Source organism: Thalassophryne amazonica, chromosome 1 (genome assembly GCF_902500255.1).
Source record: "Thalassophryne amazonica chromosome 1, fThaAma1.1, whole genome shotgun sequence".
Taxonomy (NCBI): Eukaryota; Metazoa; Chordata; class Actinopteri; order Batrachoidiformes; family Batrachoididae; genus Thalassophryne; species Thalassophryne amazonica.
This window is the reverse complement of record NC_047103.1, coordinates 111908330-111929503: the sequence shown is the minus strand read 5'-3', so window position 1 is coordinate 111929503 and position 21174 is coordinate 111908330. Positions and strand designations below refer to the sequence as shown.

At 38.4% G+C, this 21174-nt stretch overlaps 1 protein-coding gene across 4 annotated transcripts in view; it reads right to left on the bottom strand.

Annotated features, from left to right (window-relative positions):
• Positions 1–21174, bottom strand: part of cd99 (CD99 molecule) — a 135027-nt gene that overhangs the window by 37834 nt on the left and 76019 nt on the right. For all 4 annotated transcript variants that reach the window (XM_034173511.1, XM_034173510.1, XM_034173515.1 and 1 more), the window contains 4 exons: positions 14693–14725; positions 8452–8493; positions 2892–2924; positions 2573–2614 (listed from right to left, as the gene is read on the bottom strand). In XM_034173511.1, the coding sequence (XP_034029402.1) occupies positions 2573–2614; positions 2892–2924; positions 8452–8493; positions 14693–14725 (150 nt within the window). The remainder of the gene's footprint in view (positions 1–2572; positions 2615–2891; positions 2925–8451; positions 8494–14692; positions 14726–21174) is intronic.

The following is a 21174-nucleotide window of genomic DNA, read 5'->3' as shown; positions in this document are numbered from 1 at the left end:
CCACCCCCCGCCCTTAATTGGAATAAGTGGATGAATGAATGACTAGTTTTATATATGAGTAAATAAAAACTGACTCTGTGGGCATAAATATAGACAGTGCAGGCAGTGGATCTGTACTGGGGATTAGGCTTATTTTTTATATTACTTATTTGTTGCTATATTCAGTCCCAAATCAGAAAAAGTTGGGAGATATGGAAAATACAAATAAAAAAATACAGTAATTCTTACATTTACTTCCACTTCTATTTCACTGCAGACAGTACAAACCCAAGATATTTCATGTTTTTTTGTGGTCAGTTTCATTCCATTTGTTAATATACATCCATTTTTAATTTCAGGCCTACAACAAATTTAAAAAAAAGTTGGCATGGGGCAGTAAATGAGGTAATAAAAATTGAATTATGATTCTCAGTCATCCAGGATAAGATCAAGCGTCAAATGTTTTGCCACTGATCCAAGTGGCATCAACAGCCAGACTGATGAGTAACAAAACACTTCCTAATTAAACAAGACGTCCAGTTGCCTTGACTAACCATCAGGAAGCTTCCATTAAATAAAAGATGTTACTTCAAACAGGTGACATCAACAGGTGACTGTAATAATGATTTGGTACAAAAGCAGAATTGATGAAAGGCCGAGTCTTTGAGGAGCAAAAAGATCGGCAGAGGAACTCCAGTTTGTCGACAAATGTTTAGGAAAGTTTTTGAAATGTTTAACAAACAGTGTTCCACAAAGAAAGATTAGAATGCATTTGCATATTTCTCACTCTACAGTGCATAGTATCATTGAATGAGTCAAGGAATCTGGAATTTCAGTGCTTAAAGGGAAAGGTGCAAGCCTCATCTGAACATCTGTGATCTCCAATTCCTCAGACAGCACTGCATCAAGAACTGTCATACATCAATAGCTGATATAACCACATGATGAATTTATTCGGCATACACACATACGAGGTCTGTTAGAAAAGTATCCGACCTTTTTATTTTTTGCAAAAACCATATGGATTTGAATCACGTGTGATTGCATCAGCCAAGCTTGAACCTTCGTGCGCATGCGTGAGTTTTTTCACGCCTGTGGGTTGCATCATTCGCCTGTGAGCAGGCTTTGTGGAAGGAGTGGTCCAGCCCCCTGGGCGGATTTTTATTGTCAGGAAAATGGCTGAGCGACTGCCGCTTTGCTGCATCAAAATTTTTTCAGAAACTGTGAGAGACAGCCAGGTGGAAACCATTCGGAAAATTCAGATGGCTTTCGGTGAAGATCTTATGGACATCACACAGATTAAGGAGCATTACAACCGGATTAAAGACGGCCCATAGTGGCAGAGGGCGCGCCATGCTTCGAGTGGCCATCGACAGGCTGAAACGACCAGGTCATTTCCAAAGTGAAGGCTGTGTTGATCTGGGACGTCGTCTGACTACCAGAGAAATGGCAAGAGAGGTAGACATAGCACTTTTTCGGCACATTACACATTACACATTACACTGTTACAGGAGATTTTGTAATGAAAGACGTGCGGCGGAATTCGCGCATCAGGACGGAGCCACGTAATGGCACAGAACAAAAAGCACCTCCGTGTTGGAAGTCTCACGGGATATGTCCAGCTCTTCGACCATTCGGAAGATTTAGACGGCTTTGGGTGGCTTTTCAGTCGCGTGAGTATCCGAGAAATTGTCGAAGATCTGAGCATGTCACATGTCCTTGTCCTGTGAGACCAACATGGAGGTGCTTTCGTTCTGCGCCATTAGCGGCTCCATGGCGAATTCCTCCGCTCCTGTTTTCATGACAAAATCTCCTTTAACAGTGGAATGTGCCAGAACAGTGCTGATGTCCACCTTTTCTGCCATTGCTCTGGTAGTCAGACGACGTCCCGGATCAACACAGCATTCAGTTTGGAAATGATCTGGTCGTTTCAGCCTGTCGATCGCCGCTCGGAGCGCCCTCCGCCATTGTGCGCCGTCTTTAAACCAGCTGTAACACTCCTTAATCTGTGTGATGCCCATAAAATCGTCCCTGAAAGCCATCTGAATTTTCCGAATGGTGTCCACCTGGCTGTCTCTCACAGTTTCTGGAAAAATTTGATGCAGCGCTGCTCCAGCCGTTCAGACATTTTCCTCACAATGAAAATCCGATGAGGGGGCTGGACCACTCCTACCACAAAGCGTGCTCACAGACGAATAACGCAACCGACAGGCATGAAAAAACTCACGCATGCGCACGAAGGTTCAAGCTTGCCTGATGCAATCACACGATTCAAATCCATATGGTTTTTGCAAAAAATAAAAAGGTCGGATACTTTTCTAACAGACCTCGTACTTAACAAAAAACATCTCCAGAAGCCAGGGTCTGTCATGGTATGGGGTTGTGTCAGTGCCCCCGGGCAAAGGAAATTTACACTTCTGTGATAGCAGCAATAATACAGAAACTATTCTTCAGCGCTCTGATGGTGGTTCAGCTATAAAACTACTGAGGACCTAGCAACAGTAATTGAATGAGAGACTACTTTCAAATGACATTTAACTAAAAATGGAGTGGGCTTTGCTGAGGTTATTATGAGTAACATTTGCAGACTCACCTCCACCACTTTTTGGCGGCACAGGATTTTTCTCGTCATTATCTATATACACAGACAATTTGAACATTAGGATTAGATCAGTATCATAAGTAAGCAGACAGCGTGAGGCGGCATCAAAAGCTCAAGATTCTCCACAAACTCTAACAATCACTTTAAATGTTATTAAAACTATGCTCAGTGGATTAAGAGTCAAATGGAACCAAACATACAAGCTGGCCAGTATAATTTGGCAAGGTACAAATTTTAACTGGGACAAAAAAAAAAAAAAAAACACACACACATTGGTTACATCAGAGAAACTTTCCACAGCCCATTTTACCTGGAAGTAGAGCATCTGCTAGATCCAACAAACCTGGAAGAAAAAAATAAAGTAAGCTTGCTTCAAAGGATGACTGTCATGTAGCAGCCCTTCGTAGCACTTCACCATGACATATAATGGAGTCAGGGGAGCAGAAAAGTATATCTGGGGGTTTTACGGGGAAAGGTCAGGTTGAGGACTAAGATGAGGAGTATCACTTGCATTGTAAGTAGTATCAACTCTGACATTTTTGCCAAGTGGCGTGTTTCTCTGTGCATGATCCAGCATGCAGGCAGCTGAGTTGAGGACCTCAGTAGCTGGAGAAGGCCAAGGGGGCACTCATGCTTCATCTCGCTGTAGCAAATAGATGGTTATTTTACAGATGTGGCGATGGACTGGATGTCTGCCGAGGTGGTTGCCATCCAAGACCCAAGGTGGTTCCGTGGTTTGGTGGATGTGGGGAAGTGCAGTACCAGTGCATGCTCCCAGACTTGACCTGTCAACTTACCCATGGTGAGTTGCTTGGTGGTGAATCCAGTAGAAAATCTTTGCTCACTTCACTCACTGGTTTTCAGGATGAAAGTCACCTGCACTATTGATGCGTAAGGCAAAACCTGCAGACTGAGTGGCTGATTTATATCATTATTTCTGCTGTGTAACAGGACAATAAATCTATCACAGGCTAAAAATGTCCAAGGTTTAACATGGCTATCAATAGAAATGATATTACAATCCCATACTGGGAGTTTTGTTGCCCAGCCCTAGCAATTCATGTTTAGTATTCTGTATTTTTTGTGGTACAGTATTACCATAAAAGTTATAACTATGACAGTCACAATTTTTGTCATTTTGTCTCTTAGCACCACCACAATGGAGCTAAAATGAAACTATGAAGATATGATTGTAGCATGGACATTGCACTCATAATTCACAGCATTTAACAAAAATACTTTGATTTTGTAAATCGTTCTTTCGAAAAAAGAAGATGTATAATTTAAGCTGCAGTGTCCCAGAAGGCGTAAGGGAGACTTGGGCCTAGATTTAAATTGTTTTCGGCTTTCAAACTGTCATGAAGCTATGACTAATACTGCACCAGACAAATGCTGAATTATGCACACTTTCTCCAATCACGGCCACAGAAGCCTGTAACTCCTTCAGAGTTGTAAATGAGTATCTTGGTGATTTTCTTCACTACTCCAATTCTTGTACAGTAACTCAGTTTTTGAGAATACCTACTCCAAACTAAATATCTTGGAATTTTTATGGAATTTATTGTCGAGACGGCAGATGCCTGAATGGAGCGCTGTGATGAGGCAATTCTTTAAAACCGCTGCATTTCTTCTGTAATTTTCATGATAAGGAATTAAAGTATTTCCAGGACGTTGTCTTCCAAAACAAGGACATCTTATCATTGGTCTGTGATGATGAATCTGACTGAAACGACATAACAGGTCAGATTCAGACTTTATATGTACTCTGTGTGTGAGTGGTTTTAATATTTAAAAACAGCCTGAACTGTTGAATGGTCGCATGAGAACTGTAGCTTTAGCTGCTGGTTAGTGCTCGGCCCATTATTTTGGTCTGTGAGGCTGAGAGCAACACAGCGCCGCGTCTTTTAAAAATACACAAACACACTGCTTCGCTTTAAATACTCAATAAGTCTACTTCAGATGATCAGTGCAAACCCACTTTCTCTTAAAAGCCTTTATTTTACTCAGTGTCCCGCTTCTGCTGTCTGCTACAGAACACTGTATTGTCTACTTACCCATTTTTCGTGGCAGCATTACAACGCCACATACAGGTCTGGCATGTAGTGTTTTCAGTGTCCCACAGCTGGCATGGAATGTTATTAACCAGTGTGTGTGTGTGTGTGTGTGTGTATGTATGTGTGTATATATATATATATATATATATATATATATATATATATATATATATATATATATATACACACACACACTTATTGTTATTTACATTAATTATTAAGATCCTATTGTATTATATATTATATATATATATACAGTAGTGTTCAGAATAATAGTAGTGCTATGTGACTAAAAAGATTAATCCAGATTTTGAGTATTTTTCTTATTGTTACATGGGAAACAAGGTACCAGTAGATTCAGTAGATTCTCACAAATCCAAATCCAACAAGACCAGGCATTCATGATATGCACTCTTAAGGCTATGAAATTGGGCTATTAGTAAAAACAAAAGTAGAAAAGGGGGTGTTCACAATAATAGTAGTGTGGCATTCAGTCAGTGAGTTTGTCAGTTTTGTGGAACAAACAGGTGTGAATCAGGTGTTGAACATGCCTGAGGAAAATGGGACGTTCAAGACATTGTTCAGAAGAACAGCGTAGTTTGATTAAAAAGTTGATTGGAGAGGGGAAAATGTATACGCAGGTGCAAAAAAATATAGGCTGTTCATCTACAATGATCTCCAATGCTTTAACATGGACAAAGAAACCAGAGAAGCATGGAAGAAAACGGAAAACAACCATCAAAATGGATAGAAGAATAACCAGAATGGCAAAGGCTCACCCACTGATCAGCTCCAGGATGGTCAAAGACAGTCTGGAGTTACCTGTAAGTGCTGTGACAGTTAGAAGACGCCTGTGTGAAGCTAATTTATTTGCAAGAATCCCCCGCAAAGTCCCTCTGTTAAATAAAAGACATGTGCAGAAGAGGTTACAATTTGCCAAAGAACACATCAACTGGCCTAAAGAAAAACTGAGGAATATTTTGTGGACTGACGAGAGTAAAATTGTTCTTTTTGGGCCTATATATCACATACCAGGTATCATGGATCAGTTTGGATATGTAAAATACTTAAAGAGGTCATGTTGCCTTATGCTGAAGAGGACATGCCCTTGAAATGGGTGTTTCAACAAGACAATGACCCCAAGCACACTAGTAAATGAGCAAAATCTTGGTTCCAAACCAACAAAATTAATGTTTTGGAGTGGCCTGCCCAATCCCCGGACCTAAATCCAATTGAGAACTTGTGGGGAGACATCAAAAAAGCTGTTTCTGAAAAACCAAGAAATGTGGAATGTTGTTAAAGAATCTTGGAGTGGAATAACAGCTGAAAGGTGCCACAAGTTGGTTGACTCCATGCCTCGCAGATGTGAAGAAATAATGAAAAACTGTGGTTATACAACTAAATACTAGTTTAATGATTCACAGGATTGCTAAACAAGCAGTTTGAACATAATAGTTTTGAGTTTGTAGCGTCAAGAGCAGATGCTACTATTATTATGAACACCCCCTTTTCTACTTTTTTTACTAATAGCCCAATTTCATAGCTTTAAGAGTGTGCATATCATGAATGCTTGGTCTTGTTGGATTTGTGAGAATCTACTGAATCTACTGGTACCTTGTTTCCCATGTAACAATAAGAAATATACTCAAAACCTGGATTAATCTTTTTAGTCACATAGCACTACTATTATACTGAACACTACTGTATATATATATATATATATATATATATATATATATATATATATATATACACACACACAGTGGTGGGTACAGATAACCAAAAAATTAACTTTGATAACAGATAATCAAATAACTGAAAAGTTATCTTCGATAAAGATAAAACAATAAACGATCCAAAAATGTATCGGAAGTTACAGATAACTTCCAATATTGTCTCTGGTACATTTTTAACTACTAATAAACCAGTTTAAGTTTTAATGCCACAACAGCTTCTACTAATATTAAAAGTAACACAACAGACACAAACAATGAGACCACACTTTTTTCTTTGAACATTCTGCTACTGCTGGAAGCTCTTGTTTAAAACAGTGCTCCCAGCACAGAGACACTCTGAGAGCAGCCATAAAACCAGCTCTCTATCAATCTCAATGCGCCAGTCAGGCAGAGGTCTTGAAAAATAAAGTCATACTGACTTATGGTTTTGATTTATAAATAACATTAATACCAATAGAATAACTCCATTAATATCAATTCTGTCATTTGTACAAAGTTAAAATATAGCGTATATCTTTTCATGTTCAATAATGCACTAATTCTGAGGTTTTGTAACAAATACAGGCAAAGTATTCTGGGTAAAAGTGCCTCTGCTAAACACTGATTGGTTCAGTCATTCATTATGTAAACCAACACGTTAATGTGACGTCTGTCATGTGTTGGTGTTTACAGATAATGTCCTTTTGTAAAATATTCCATTTTTTTAATTGTAAAAACAGGCATTTTTATGGAGCCGTGAAAGTGTCATCGCAAAATGTTTTGCATGTGGAGAGAATGTGCGCACGTTTTATGAGGTTGTAAAACGTGCTTCACACTGTGCGAGAAGATATTTCATGCAGGAATTTTTTGGACCGAGTTTCAGGTTAATCGCGTGTCCTGCATCATGTAGTGTACATGGAGTAACAAGCTGCGTTTAACATCTCAGGACCACCTCCTGATCGCCGATCATATAGTCCAATGAAAATCAAACCTGTTTGATATTATTTTGGTCGGCCGTTGTGAGGGTATCCTGCTGCTGAAAAGCTACAAGCATCAAACCGCTCGCACTGTGCATGTGCAAACACTGCAGAGCTGTCTTGTAATGTTATTTTATCTATTTTTTTGCTGTTGTTTTGGGTTTTTTTTTTAACTTCATTTGTAAAAAAAAAAAAAAGCCATTTGCAAAGCCAAAAAGTTGATTTGACAATCATCTGATATAACCAGATGCTTAGGTCTTAGGGCGAATACTGCCATGAACACTACTGGCCAGTAGATGGCAGTAGAGGCCTTGAAAACAAAATTCCAGATAATCCCTGTCTGCTACATTTAAAATGCGTGGAATTTAACAAACGCAAATACAATAACAATGTCTAGAAAGAATATATTCACGAGAGTTTTAGGCACTAGAGTTTAATGCTGTTGTCCGTGGAGCCTGAACAGAGTGTCTGAAATGCATTTGTCCTGTCGTGAATGTACTGAGATTACATCATCCTACCCATAATGCACTGGGCACAGCAGGTGCTCACAAAACCTTAAAAATTAGCACATTACTTTAAAACTAAAACATACATCTGATATTTTCACTTTATAAAACTTCAGACATGACAGTAATTTTAAATAACTTTTAAATAACATTTTCCTCACAATGAAAATCCGATGAGGGGGCTGGACCACTCCTACCACAAAGCGTGCTCACAGACGAATAACGCAACCGACAGGCATGAAAAAACTCACGCATGCGCACGAAGGTTCAAGCTTGCCTGATGCAATCACACGATTCAAATCCATATGGTTTTTTGCAAAAAATAAAAAGGTCGGATACTTTTCTAACAGACCTCGTACTTAACAAAAAACATCTCCAGAAGCCAGGGTCTGTCATGGTATGGGGTTGTGTCAGTGCCCCCGGGCAAAGGAAATTTACACTTCTGTGATAGCAGCAATAATACAGAAACTATTCTTCAGCGCTCTGATGGTGGTTCAGCTATAAAACTACTGAGGACCTAGCAACAGTAATTGAATGAGAGACTACTTTCAAATGACATTTAACTAAAAATGGAGTGGGCTTTGCTGAGGTTATTATGAGTAACATTTGCAGACTCACCTCCACCACTTTTTGGCGGCACAGGATTTTTCTCGTCATTATCTATATACACAGACAATTTGAACATTAGGATTAGATCAGTATCATAAGTAAGCAGACAGCGTGAGGCGGCATCAAAAGCTCAAGATTCTCCACAAACTCTAACAATCACTTTAAATGTTATTAAAAACTATGCTCAGTGGATTAAGAGTCAAATGGAACCAAACATACAAGCTGGCCAGTATAATTTGGCAAGGTACAAATTTTAACTGGGACAAAAAAAAAAAAAAAAAACACACACACATTGGTTACATCAGAGAAACTTTCCACAGCCCATTTTACCTGGAAGTAGAGCATCTGCTAGATCCAACAAACCTGGAAGAAAAAAATAAAGTAAGCTTGCTTCAAAGGATGACTGTCATGTAGCAGCCCTTCGTAGCACTTCACCATGACATATAATGGAGTCAGGGGAGCAGAAAAGTATATCTGGGGGTTTTACGGGGAAAGGTCAGGTTGAGGACTAAGATGAGGAGTATCACTTGCATTGTAAGTAGTATCAACTCTGACATTTTTGCCAAGTGGCGTGTTTCTCTGTGCATGATCCAGCATGCAGGCAGCTGAGTTGAGGACCTCAGTAGCTGGAGAAGGCCAAGGGGGCACTCATGCTTCATCTCGCTGTAGCAAATAGATGGTTATTTTACAGATGTGGCGATGGACTGGATGTCTGCCGAGGTGGTTGCCATCCAAGACCCAAGGTGGTTCCGTGGTTTGGTGGATGTGGGGAAGTGCAGTACCAGTGCATGCTCCCAGACTTGACCTGTCAACTTACCCATGGTGAGTTGCTTGGTGGTGAATCCAGTAGAAAATCTTTGCTCACTTCACTCACTGGTTTTCAGGATGAAATTCACCTGCACTATTGATGCGTAAGGCAAAACCTGCAGACTGAGTGGCTGATTTATATCATTATTTCTGCTGTGTAACAGGACAATAAATCTATCACAGGCTAAAAATGTCCAAGGTTTAACATGGCTATCAATAGAAATGATATTACAATCCCATACTGGGAGTTTTGTTGCCCAGCCCTAGCAATTCATGTTTAGTATTCTGTATTTTTTGTGGTACAGTATTACCATAAAAGTTATAACTATGACAGTCACAATTTTTGTCATTTTGTCTCTTAGCACCACCACAATGGAGCTAAAATGAAACTATGAAGATATGATTGTAGCATGGACATTGCACTCATAATTCACAGCATTTAACAAAAATACTTTGATTTTGTAAATCGTTCTTTTGAAAAAAGAAGATGTATAATTTAAGCTGCAGTGTCCCAGAAGGCGTAAGGGAGACTTGGGCCTAGATTTAAATTGTTTTCGGCTTTCAAACTGTCATGAAGCTATGACTAATACTGCACCAGACAAATGCTGAATTATGCACACTTTCTCCAATCACGGCCACAGAAGCCTGTAACTCCTTCAGAGTTGTAAATGAGTATCTTGGTGATTTTCTTCACTACTCCAATTCTTGTACAGTAACTCAGTTTTTGAGAATACCTACTCCAAACTAAATATTTTGGAATTTTTATGGAATTTATTGTCGAGACGGCGGATGCCTGAATGGAGCGCTGTGATGAGGGAATTCTTTAAAACCGCTGCATTTCTCCTGTAATTTTCATGATAAGGAATTAAAGTATTTCCTGGACGTTGTCTTCCAAAACAAGGACATCTTATCATTGGTCTGTGATGATGAATCTGACTGAAACGACATAACAGGTCAGATTCAGACTTTATATGTACTCTGTGTGTGAGTGGTTTTAATATTTAAAAACAGCCTGAACTGTTGAATGGTCGCATGAGAACTGTAGCTTTAGCTGCTGGTTAGTGCTCGGCCCATTATTTTGGTCTGTGAGGCTGAGAGCAACACAGCGCCGCGTCTTTTAAAAATACACAAACACACTGCTTCGCTTTAAATACTCAATAAGTCTACTTCAGATGATCAGTGCAAACCCACTTTCTCTTAAAAGCCTTTATTTTACTCAGTGTCCCGCTTCTGCTGTCTGCTACAGAACACTGTATTGTCTACTTACCCATTTTTCGTGGCAGCATTACAACGCCACATACAGGTCTGGCATGTAGTGTTTTCAGTGTCCCACAGCTGGCATGGAATGTTATTAACCAGTGTGTGTGTGTGTGTGTGTGTGTATGTATGTGTATATATATATATATATATATATATATATATATATATATATATATATATAAACACACACACACTTATTGTTATTTACATTAATTATTAAGATCCTATTGTATTATATATTATATATATATATACAGTAGTGTTCAGAATAATAGTAGTGCTATGTGACTAAAAAGATTAATCCAGATTTTGAGTATTTTTCTTATTGTTACATGGGAAACAAGGTACCAGTAGATTCAGTAGATTCTCACAAATCCAAATCCAACAAGACCAGGCATTCATGATATGCACTCTTAAGGCTATGAAATTGGGCTATTAGTAAAAACAAAAGTAGAAAAGGGGGTGTTCACAATAATAGTAGTGTGGCATTCAGTCAGTGAGTTTGTCAGTTTTGTGGAACAAACAGGTGTGAATCAGGTGTTGAACATGCCTGAGGAAAATGGGACGTTCAAGACATTGTTCAGAAGAACAGCGTAGTTTGATTAAAAAGTTGATTGGAGAGGGGAAAATGTATACGCAGGTGCAAAAAAATATAGGCTGTTCATCTACAATGATCTCCAATGCTTTAACATGGACAAAGAAACCAGAGAAGCATGGAAGAAAACGGAAAACAACCATCAAAATGGATAGAAGAATAACCAGAATGGCAAAGGCTCACCCACTGATCAGCTCCAGGATGGTCAAAGACAGTCTGGAGTTACCTGTAAGTGCTGTGACAGTTAGAAGACGCCTGTGTGAAGCTAATTTATTTGCAAGAATCCCCCGCAAAGTCCCTCTGTTAAATAAAAGACATGTGCAGAAGAGGTTACAATTTGCCAAAGAACACATCAACTGGCCTAAAGAAAAACTGAGGAATATTTTGTGGACTGACAAGAGTAAAATTGTTCTTTTTGGGCCTATATATCACATACCAGGTATCATGGATCAGTTTGGATGTGTAAAATACTTAAAGAGGTCATGTTGCCTTATGCTGAAGAGGACATGCCCTTGAAATGGGTGTTTCAACAAGACAATGACCCCAAGCACACTAGTAAATGAGCAAAATCTTGGTTCCAAACCAACAAAATTAATGTTTTGGAGTGGCCTGCCCAATCCCCGGACCTAAATCCAATTGAGAACTTGTGGGGAGACATCAAAAAAGCTGTTTCTGAAAAACCAAGAAATGTGGAATGTTGTTAAAGAATCTTGGAGTGGAATAACAGCTGAAAGGTGCCACAAGTTGGTTGACTCCATGCCTCGCAGATGTGAAGAAATAATGAAAAACTGTGGTTATACAACTAAATACTAGTTTAATGATTCACAGGATTGCTAAACAAGCAGTTTGAACATAATAGTTTTGAGTTTGTAGCGTCAAGAGCAGATGCTACTATTATTATGAACATCCCCTTTTCTACTTTTTTTTACTAATAGCCCAATTTCATAGCTTTAAGAGTGTGCATATCATGAATGCTTGGTCTTGTTGGATTTGTGAGAATCTACTGAATCTACTGGTACCTTGTTTCCCATGTAACAATAAGAAATATACTCAAAACCTGGATTAATCTTTTTAGTCACACAGCACTACTATTATACTGAACACTACTGTATATATATATATATATATATATATATATATATATATATATATATATATATATATATATATATATATATATATATATATATATATATATATATATATATACACACAGTGGTGGGTACAGATAACCAAAAAATTAACTTTGATAACAGATAATCAAATAACTGAAAAGTTATCTTCGATAAAGATAAAACAATAAACGATCCAAAAATGTATCGGAAGTTACAGATAACTTCCAATATTGTCTCTGGTACATTTTTAACTACTAATAAACCAGTTTAAGTTTTAATGCCACAACAGCTTCTACTAATATTAAAAGTAACACAACAGACACAAACAATGAGACCACACTTTTTTCTTTGAACATTCTGCTACTGCTGGAAGCTCTTGTTTAAAACAGTGCTCCCAGCACAGAGACACTCTGAGAGCAGCCATAAAACCAGCTCTCTATCAATCTCAATGCGCCAGTCAGGCAGAGGTCTTGAAAAATAAAGTCATACTGACTTATGGTTTTGATTTATAAATAACATTAATACCAATAGAATAACTCCATTAATATCAATTCTGTCATTTGTACAAAGTTAAAATATAGCATATATCTTTTCATGTTCAATAATGCACTAATTCTGAGGTTTTGTAACAAATACAGGCAAAGTATTCTGGGTAAAAGTGCCTCTGCTAAACACTGATTGGTTCAGTCATTCATTATGTAAACCAACACGTTAATGTGACGTCTGTCATGTGTTGGTGTTTACAGATAATGTCCTTTTGTAAAATATTCCATTTTTTTTAATTGTAAAAACAGGCATTTTTATGGAGCCGTGAAAGTGTCATCGCAAAATGTTTTGCATGTGGAGAGAATGTGCGCACGTTTTATGAGGTTGTAAAACGTGCTTCACACTGTGCGAGAAGATATTTCATGCAGGAATTTTTTGGACCGAGTTTCAGGTTAATCGCGTGTCCTGCATCATGTAGTGTACATGGAGTAACAAGCTGCGTTTAACATCTCAGGACCACCTCCTGATCGCCGATCATATAGTCCAATGAAAATCAAACCTGTTTGATATTAGTTTGGTCGGCCGTTGTGAGGGTATCCTGCTGCTGAAAAGCTACAAGCATCAAACCGCTCGCACTGTGCATGTGCAAACACTGCAGAGCTGTCTTGTAATGTTATTTTATCTATTTTTTTGCTGTTGTTTTGGGTTTTTTTTTTAACTTCATTTGTAAAAAAAAAAAAAAGCCATTTGCAAAGCCAAAAAGTTGATTTGACAATCATCTGATATAACCAGATGCTTAGGACTTAGGGCGAATACTGCCATGAACACTACTGGCCAGTAGATGGCAGTAGAGGCCTTGAAAACAAAATTCCAGATAATCCCTGTCTGCTACATTTAAAATGCGTGGAATTTAACAAACGCAAATACAATAACAATGTCTAGAAAGAATATATTCACGAGAGTTTTAGGCACTAGAGTTTAATGCTGTTGTCCGTGGAGCCTGAACAGAGTGTCTGAAATGCATTTGTCCTGTCGTGAATGTACTGAGATTACATCATCCTACCCATAATGCACTGGGCACAGCAGGTGCTCACAAAACCTTAAAAATTAGCACATTACTTTAAAACTAAAACATACATCTGATATTTCACTTTATAAAACTTCAGACATGACAGTAATTTTAAATAACTTTTAAATAACATTTTCCTCACAATGAAAATCCGATGAGGGGGCTGGACCACTCCTACCACAAAGCGTGCTCACAGACGAATAACGCAACCGACAGGCATGAAAAAACTCACGCATGCGCACGAAGGTTCAAGCTTGCCTGATGCAATCACACGATTCAAATCCATATGGTTTTTTGCAAAAAATAAAAAGGTCGGATACTTTTCTAACAGACCTCGTACTTAACAAAAAACATCTCCAGAAGCCAGGGTCTGTCATGGTATGGGGTTGTGTCAGTGCCCCCGGGCAAAGGAAATTTACACTTCTGTGATAGCAGCAATAATACAGAAACTATTCTTCAGCGCTCTGATGGTGGTTCAGCTATAAAACTACTGAGGACCTAGCAACAGTAATTGAATGAGAGACTACTTTCAAATGACATTTAACTAAAAATGGAGTGGGCTTTGCTGAGGTTATTATGAGTAACATTTGCAGACTCACCTCCACCACTTTTGGCGGCACAGGATTTTTCTCGTCATTATCTATATACACAGACAATTTGAACATTAGGATTAGATCAGTATCATAAGTAAGCAGACAGCGTGAGGCGGCATCAAAAGCTCAAGATTCTCCACAAACTCTAACAATCACTTTAAATGTTATTAAAAACTATGCTCAGTGGATTAAGAGTCAAATGGAACCAAACATACAAGCTGGCCAGTATAATTTGGCAAGGTACAAATTTTAACTGGGACAAAAAAAAAAAAAAAAACACACACACATTGGTTACATCAGAGAAACTTTCCACAGCCCATTTTACCTGGAAGTAGAGCATCTGCTAGATCCAACAAACCTGGAAGAAAAAAATAAAGTAAGCTTGCTTCAAAGGATGACTGTCATGTAGCAGCCCTTCGTAGCACTTCACCATGACATATAATGGAGTCAGGGGAGCAGAAAAGTATATCTGGGGGTTTTACGGGGAAAGGTCAGGTTGAGGACTAAGATGAGGAGTATCACTTGCATTGTAAGTAGTATCAACTCTGACATTTTTGCCAAGTGGCGTGTTTCTCTGTGCATGATCCAGCATGCAGGCAGCTGAGTTGAGGACCTCAGTAGCTGGAGAAGGCCAAGGGGGCACTCATGCTTCATCTCGCTGTAGCAAATAGATGGTTATTTTACAGATGTGGCGATGGACTGGATGTCTGCCGAGGTGGTTGCCATCCAAGACCCAAGGTGGTTCCGTGGTTTGGTGGATGTGGGGAAGTGCAGTACCAGTGCATGCTCCCAGACTTGACCTGTCAACTTACCCATGGTGAGTTGCTTGGTGGTGAATCCAGTAGAAAATCTTTGCTCACTTCACTCACTGGTTTTCAGGATGAAATTCACCTGCACTATTGATGCGTAAGGCAAAACCTGCAGACTGAGTGGCTGATTTATATCATTATTTCTGCTGTGTAACAGGACAATAAATCTATCACAGGCTAAAAATGTCCAAGGTTTAACATGGCTATCAATAGAAATGATATTACAATCCCATACTGGGAGTTTTGTTGCCCAGCCCTAGCAATTCATGTTTAGTATTCTGTATTTTTTGTGGTACAGTATTACCATAAAAGTTATAACTATGACAGTCACAATTTTTGTCATTTTGTCTCTTAGCACCACCACAATGGAGCTAAAATGAAACTATGAAGATATGATTGTAGCATGGACATTGCACTCATAATTCACAGCATTTAACAAAAATACTTTGATTTTGTAAATCGTTCTTTCGAAAAAAGAAGATGTATAATTTAAGCTGCAGTGTCCCAGAAGGCGTAAGGGAGACTTGGGCCTAGATTTAAATTGTTTTCGGCTTTCAAACTGTCATGAAGCTATGACTAATACTGCACCAGACAAATGCTGAATTATGCACACTTTCTCCAATCACGGCCACAGAAGCCTGTAACTCCTTCAGAGTTGTAAATGAGTATCTTGGTGATTTTCTTCACTACTCCAATTCTTGTACAGTAACTCAGTTTTTGAGAATACCTACTCCAAACTAAATATTTTGGAATTTTTATGGAATTTATTGTCGAGACGGCGGATGCCTGAATGGAGCGCTGTGATGAGGGAATTCTTTAAAACCGCTGCATTTCTTCTGTAATTTTCATGATAAGGAATTAAAGTATTTCCTGGACGTTGTCTTCCAAAACAAGGACATCTTATCATTGGTCTGTGATGATGAATCTGACTGAAACGACATAACAGGTCAGATTCAGACTTTATATGTACTCTGTGTGTGAGTGGTTTTAATATTTAAAAACAGCCTGAACTGTTGAATGGTCGCATGAGAACTGTAGCTTTAGCTGCTGGTTAGTGCTCGGCCCATTATTTTGGTCTGTGAGGCTGAGAGCAACACAGCGCCGCGTCTTTTAAAAATACACAAACACACTGCTTCGCTTTAAATACTCAATAAGTCTACTTCAAATGATCAGTGCAAACCCACTTTCTCTTAAAAGCCTTTATTTTACTCAGTGTCCCGCTTCTGCTGTCTGCTACAGAACACTGTATTGTCTACTTACCCATTTTTCGTGGCAGCATTACAACGCCACATACAGGTCTGGCATGTAGTGTTTTCAGTGTCCCACAGCTGGCATGGAATGTTATTAACCAGTGTGTGTGTGTGTGTGTGTGTGTGTGTATGTATGTGTGTGTATATATATATATATATATATATATATATATATATATATATATATATATACACACACACTTATTGTTATTTACATTCATTATTAAGATCCTATTGTATTATATATTATATATACACTCAACAAAAATATAAACGCAACACTTTTGGTTTTGCTCCCATTTTGTATGAGATGAACTCAAAGATCTAAAACTTTTTCCACATACACAATATCACCATTTCTCTCAAATATTGTTCACAACCCAGTCTAAATCTGTGATAGTGAGCACTTCTCCTTTGCTGAGATAATCCATCCCACCTCACAGGTGTGCCATACCAAGATGCTGATTAGACACCATGATTAGTGCACAGGTGTGCCTTAGACTGCCCACAATAAAAGGCCACTCTGAAAGGTGCAGTTTTATCACACAGCACAATGCCACAGATGTCGCAAGATTTGAGGGAGCGTGAAATTGGCATGCTGACAGCAGGAATGTCAACCAGAGCTGTTGCTCGTGTATTGAATGTTCATGTCTCTACCATAAGCCGTCTCCAAAGTCGTTTCAGAGAATTTGGCAGTACATCCAACCAGCCTCTCAACCGCAGACCACGTGTAACCACACCAGCCCAGGACCTCCACATCCAGCATGTTCACCTCCAAGATCGTCTGAGACCAGCCACTCGGACAGCTGCTGGAACAATCGATTTGCATAACCAAAGAATTTCTGCACAAACTGTCAGAAACCATCTCAGGGAAGCTCATCTGCATGCTCGTCGTCCTCATCGGGGTCTTGACCTGACTCCAGTTCGTCGTCGTAACCGACTTGAGTGGGCAAATGCTCACATTCGCTGGCGTTTGGCACGTTGGAGAGGTGTTCTCTTCACGGATGATGCGAAGGAGATGTGTTGCACTGCATGAGGCAAATGGTGGTCACACCAGATACTGACTGGTATCCCCCCAATAAAACAAAACTGCACCTTTCAGAGTGGCCTTTTATTGTGGGCAGTCTAAGGCACACCTGTGCACTAATCATGGTGTCTAATCAGCATCTTGGTATGGCACACCTGTGAGGTGGGATGGATTATCTCAGCAAAGAAGAAGTGCTCACTATCACAGATTTAGACTGGTTTGTGAACAATATTTGAGAGAAATGGTGATATTGTGTATGTGGAAAAAGTTTAAGATCTTTGAGTTCATCTCATACAAAATGGGAGCAAAACCAAAAGTGTTGCGTTTATATTTTTGTTGAGTATATATATACAGTAGTGTTCAGAATAATAGTAGTGCTATGTGACTAAAAAGATTAATCCAGATTTTGAGTATTTTTCTTATTGTTACATGGGAAACAAGGTACCAGTAGATTCAGTAGATTCTCACAAATCCAAATCCAACAAGACCAGGCATTCATGATATGCACTCTTAAGGCTATGAAATTGGGCTATTAGTAAAAACAAAAGTAGAAAAGGGGGTGTTCACAATAATAGTAGTGTGGCATTCAGTCAGTGAGTTTGTCAGTTTTGTGGAACAAACAGGTGTGAATCAGGTGTTGAACATGTCTGAGGAAAATGGGACGTTCAAGACATTGTTCAGAAGAACAGCGTAGTTTGATTAAAAAGTTGATTGGAGAGGGGAAAATGTATACGCAGGTGCAAAAAAATATAGGCTGTTCATCTACAATGATCTCCAATGCTTTAACATGGACAAAGAAACCAGAGAAGCATGGAAGAAAACGGAAAACAACCATCAAAATGGATAGAAGAATAACCAGAATGGCAAAGGCTCACCCACTGATCAGCTCCAGGATGGTCAAAGACAGTCTGGAGTTACCTGTAAGTGCTGTGACAGTTAGAAGACGCCTGTGTGAAGCTAATTTATTTGCAAGAATCCCCCGCAAAGTCCCTCTGTTAAATAAAAGACATGTGCAGAAGAGGTTACAATTTGCCAAAGAACACATCAACTGGCCTAAAGAAAAACTGAGGAATATTTTGTGGACTGACGAGAGTAAAATTGTTCTTTTTGGGCCTATATATCACATACCAGGTATCATGGATCAGTTTGGATATGTAAAATACTTAAAGAGGTCATGTTGCCTTATGCTGAAGAGGACATGCCCTTGAAATGGGTGTTTCAACAAGACAATGACCCCAAGCACACTAGTAAATGGGCAAAATCTTGGTTCCAAACCAACAAAATTAATGTTTTGGAGTGGACTGCCCAATCCCCGGACCTAAATCCAATTGAGAACTTGTGGGGAGACATCAAAAAAGCTGTTTCTGAAAAACCAAGAAATGTGGAATGTTGTTAAAGAATCTTGGAGTGGAATAACAGCTGAAAGGTGCCACAAGTTGGTTGACTCCATGCCTCGCAGATGTGAAGAAATAATGAAAAACTGTGGTTATACAACTAAATACTAGTTTAATGATTCACAGGATTGCTAAACAAGCAGTTTGAACATAATAGTTTTGAGTTTGTAGCGTCAAGAGCAGATGCTACTATTATTATGAACACCCCCTTTTCTACTTTTTTTTACTAATAGCCCAATTTCATAGCTTTAAGAGTGTGCATATCATGAATGCTTGGTCTTGTTGGATTTGTGAGAATCTACTGAATCTACTGGTACCTTGTTTCCCATGTAACAATAAGAAATATACTCAAAACCTGGATTAATCTTTTTAGTCACACAGCACTACTATTATACTGAACACTACTGTGTATATATATATATATATATATATATATATATATATATATATATATATATATATATATATATATATATATATATATATATATATATATATATACACACACACAGTGGTGGGTACAGATAACCAAAAAATTAACTTTGATAACAGATAATCAAATAACTGAAAAGTTATCTTCGATAAAGATAAAACAATAAACGATCCAAAAATGTATCGGAAGTTACAGATAACTTCCAATATTGTCTCTGGTACATTTTTAACTACTAATAAACCAGTTTAAGTTTTAATGCCACAACAGCTTCTACTAATATTAAAAGTAACACAAAAGACACAAACAATGAGACCACACTTTTTTCTTTGAACATTCTGCTACTGCTGGAAGCTCTTGTTTAAAACAGTGCTCCCAGCACAGAGACACTCTGAGAGCAGCCATAAAACCAGCTCTCTATCAATCTCAATGCGCCAGTCAGGCAGAGGTCTTGAAAAATAAAGTCATACTGACTTATGGTTTTGATTTATAAATAACATTAATACCAATAGAATAACTCCATTAATATCAATTCTGTCATTTGTACAAAGTTAAAATATAGCATATATCTTTTCATGTTCAATAATGCACTAATTCTGAGGTTTTGTAACAAATACAGGCAAAGTATTCTGGGTAAAAGTGCCTCTGCTAAACACTGATTGGTTCAGTCATTCATTATGTAAACCAACACGTTAATGTGACGTCTGTCATGTGTTGGTGTTTACAGATAATGTCCTTTTGTAAAATATTCAATTTTTTTTAATTGTAAAAACAGGCATTTTTATGGAGCCGTGAAAGTGTCATCGCAAAATGTTTTGCATGTGGAGAGAATGTGCACACGTTTTATGAGGTTGTAAAACGTGCTTCACACTGTGCGAGAAGATATTTCATGCAGGAATTTTTTGGACCGAGTTTCAGGTTAATCGCGTGTCCTGCATCATGTAGTGTACATGGAGTAACAAGCTGCGTTTAACATCTCAGGACCACCTCCTGATCGCCGATCATATAGTCCAATGAAAATCAAACCTGTTTGATATTATTTTGGTCGGCCGTTGTGAGGGTATCCTGCTGCTGAAAAGCTACAAGCATCAAACCGCTCGCACTGTGCATGTGCAAACACTGCAGAGCTGTCTTGTAATGTTATTTTATCTATTTTTTTGCTGTTGTTTTGGGGTTTTTTTAACTTCATTTGTAAAAAAAAAAAAAGCCATTTGCAAAGCCAAAAAGTTGATTTGACAATCATCTGATATAACCAGATGCTTAGGACTTAGGGCGAATACTGCCATGAACACTACTGGCCAGTAGATGGCAGTAGAGGCCTTGAAAACAAAATTCCAGATAATCCCTGTCTGCTACATTTAAAATGCGTGGAATTTAACAAACGCAAATACAATAACAATGTCTAGAAAGAATATATTCACGAGAGTTTTAGGCACTAGAGTTTAATGCTGTTGTCCGTGGAGCCTGAACAGAGTGTCTGAAATGCATTTGTCCTGTCGTGAATGTACTGAGATTACATCATCCTACCCATAATGCACTGGGCACAGCAGGTGCTCACAAAACCTTAAAAATTAGCACATTACTTTAAAACTAAAACATACATCTGATATTTTCACTTTATAAAACTTCAGACATGACAGTAATTTTAAATAACTTGTCCAAAATTAGTTTGGTTAAAACTTGAACCATAAGTTAAAAATGTATGCCTCGGGATGACTTAGGTGATATTGCCAGCATATCGATATGGTGTTAATGAAATGATTTTTTTTTTTTAATGGCCATTTCTCCTTTGTCTACAGAGGATAGAAATGCTTTTCATAGAAGCATCTCTCTTCTGTTAGCAGAGAGTATAACTGTCCATCTGTTATAAAACTTTTAACAGGTAGGTGCTGAACTT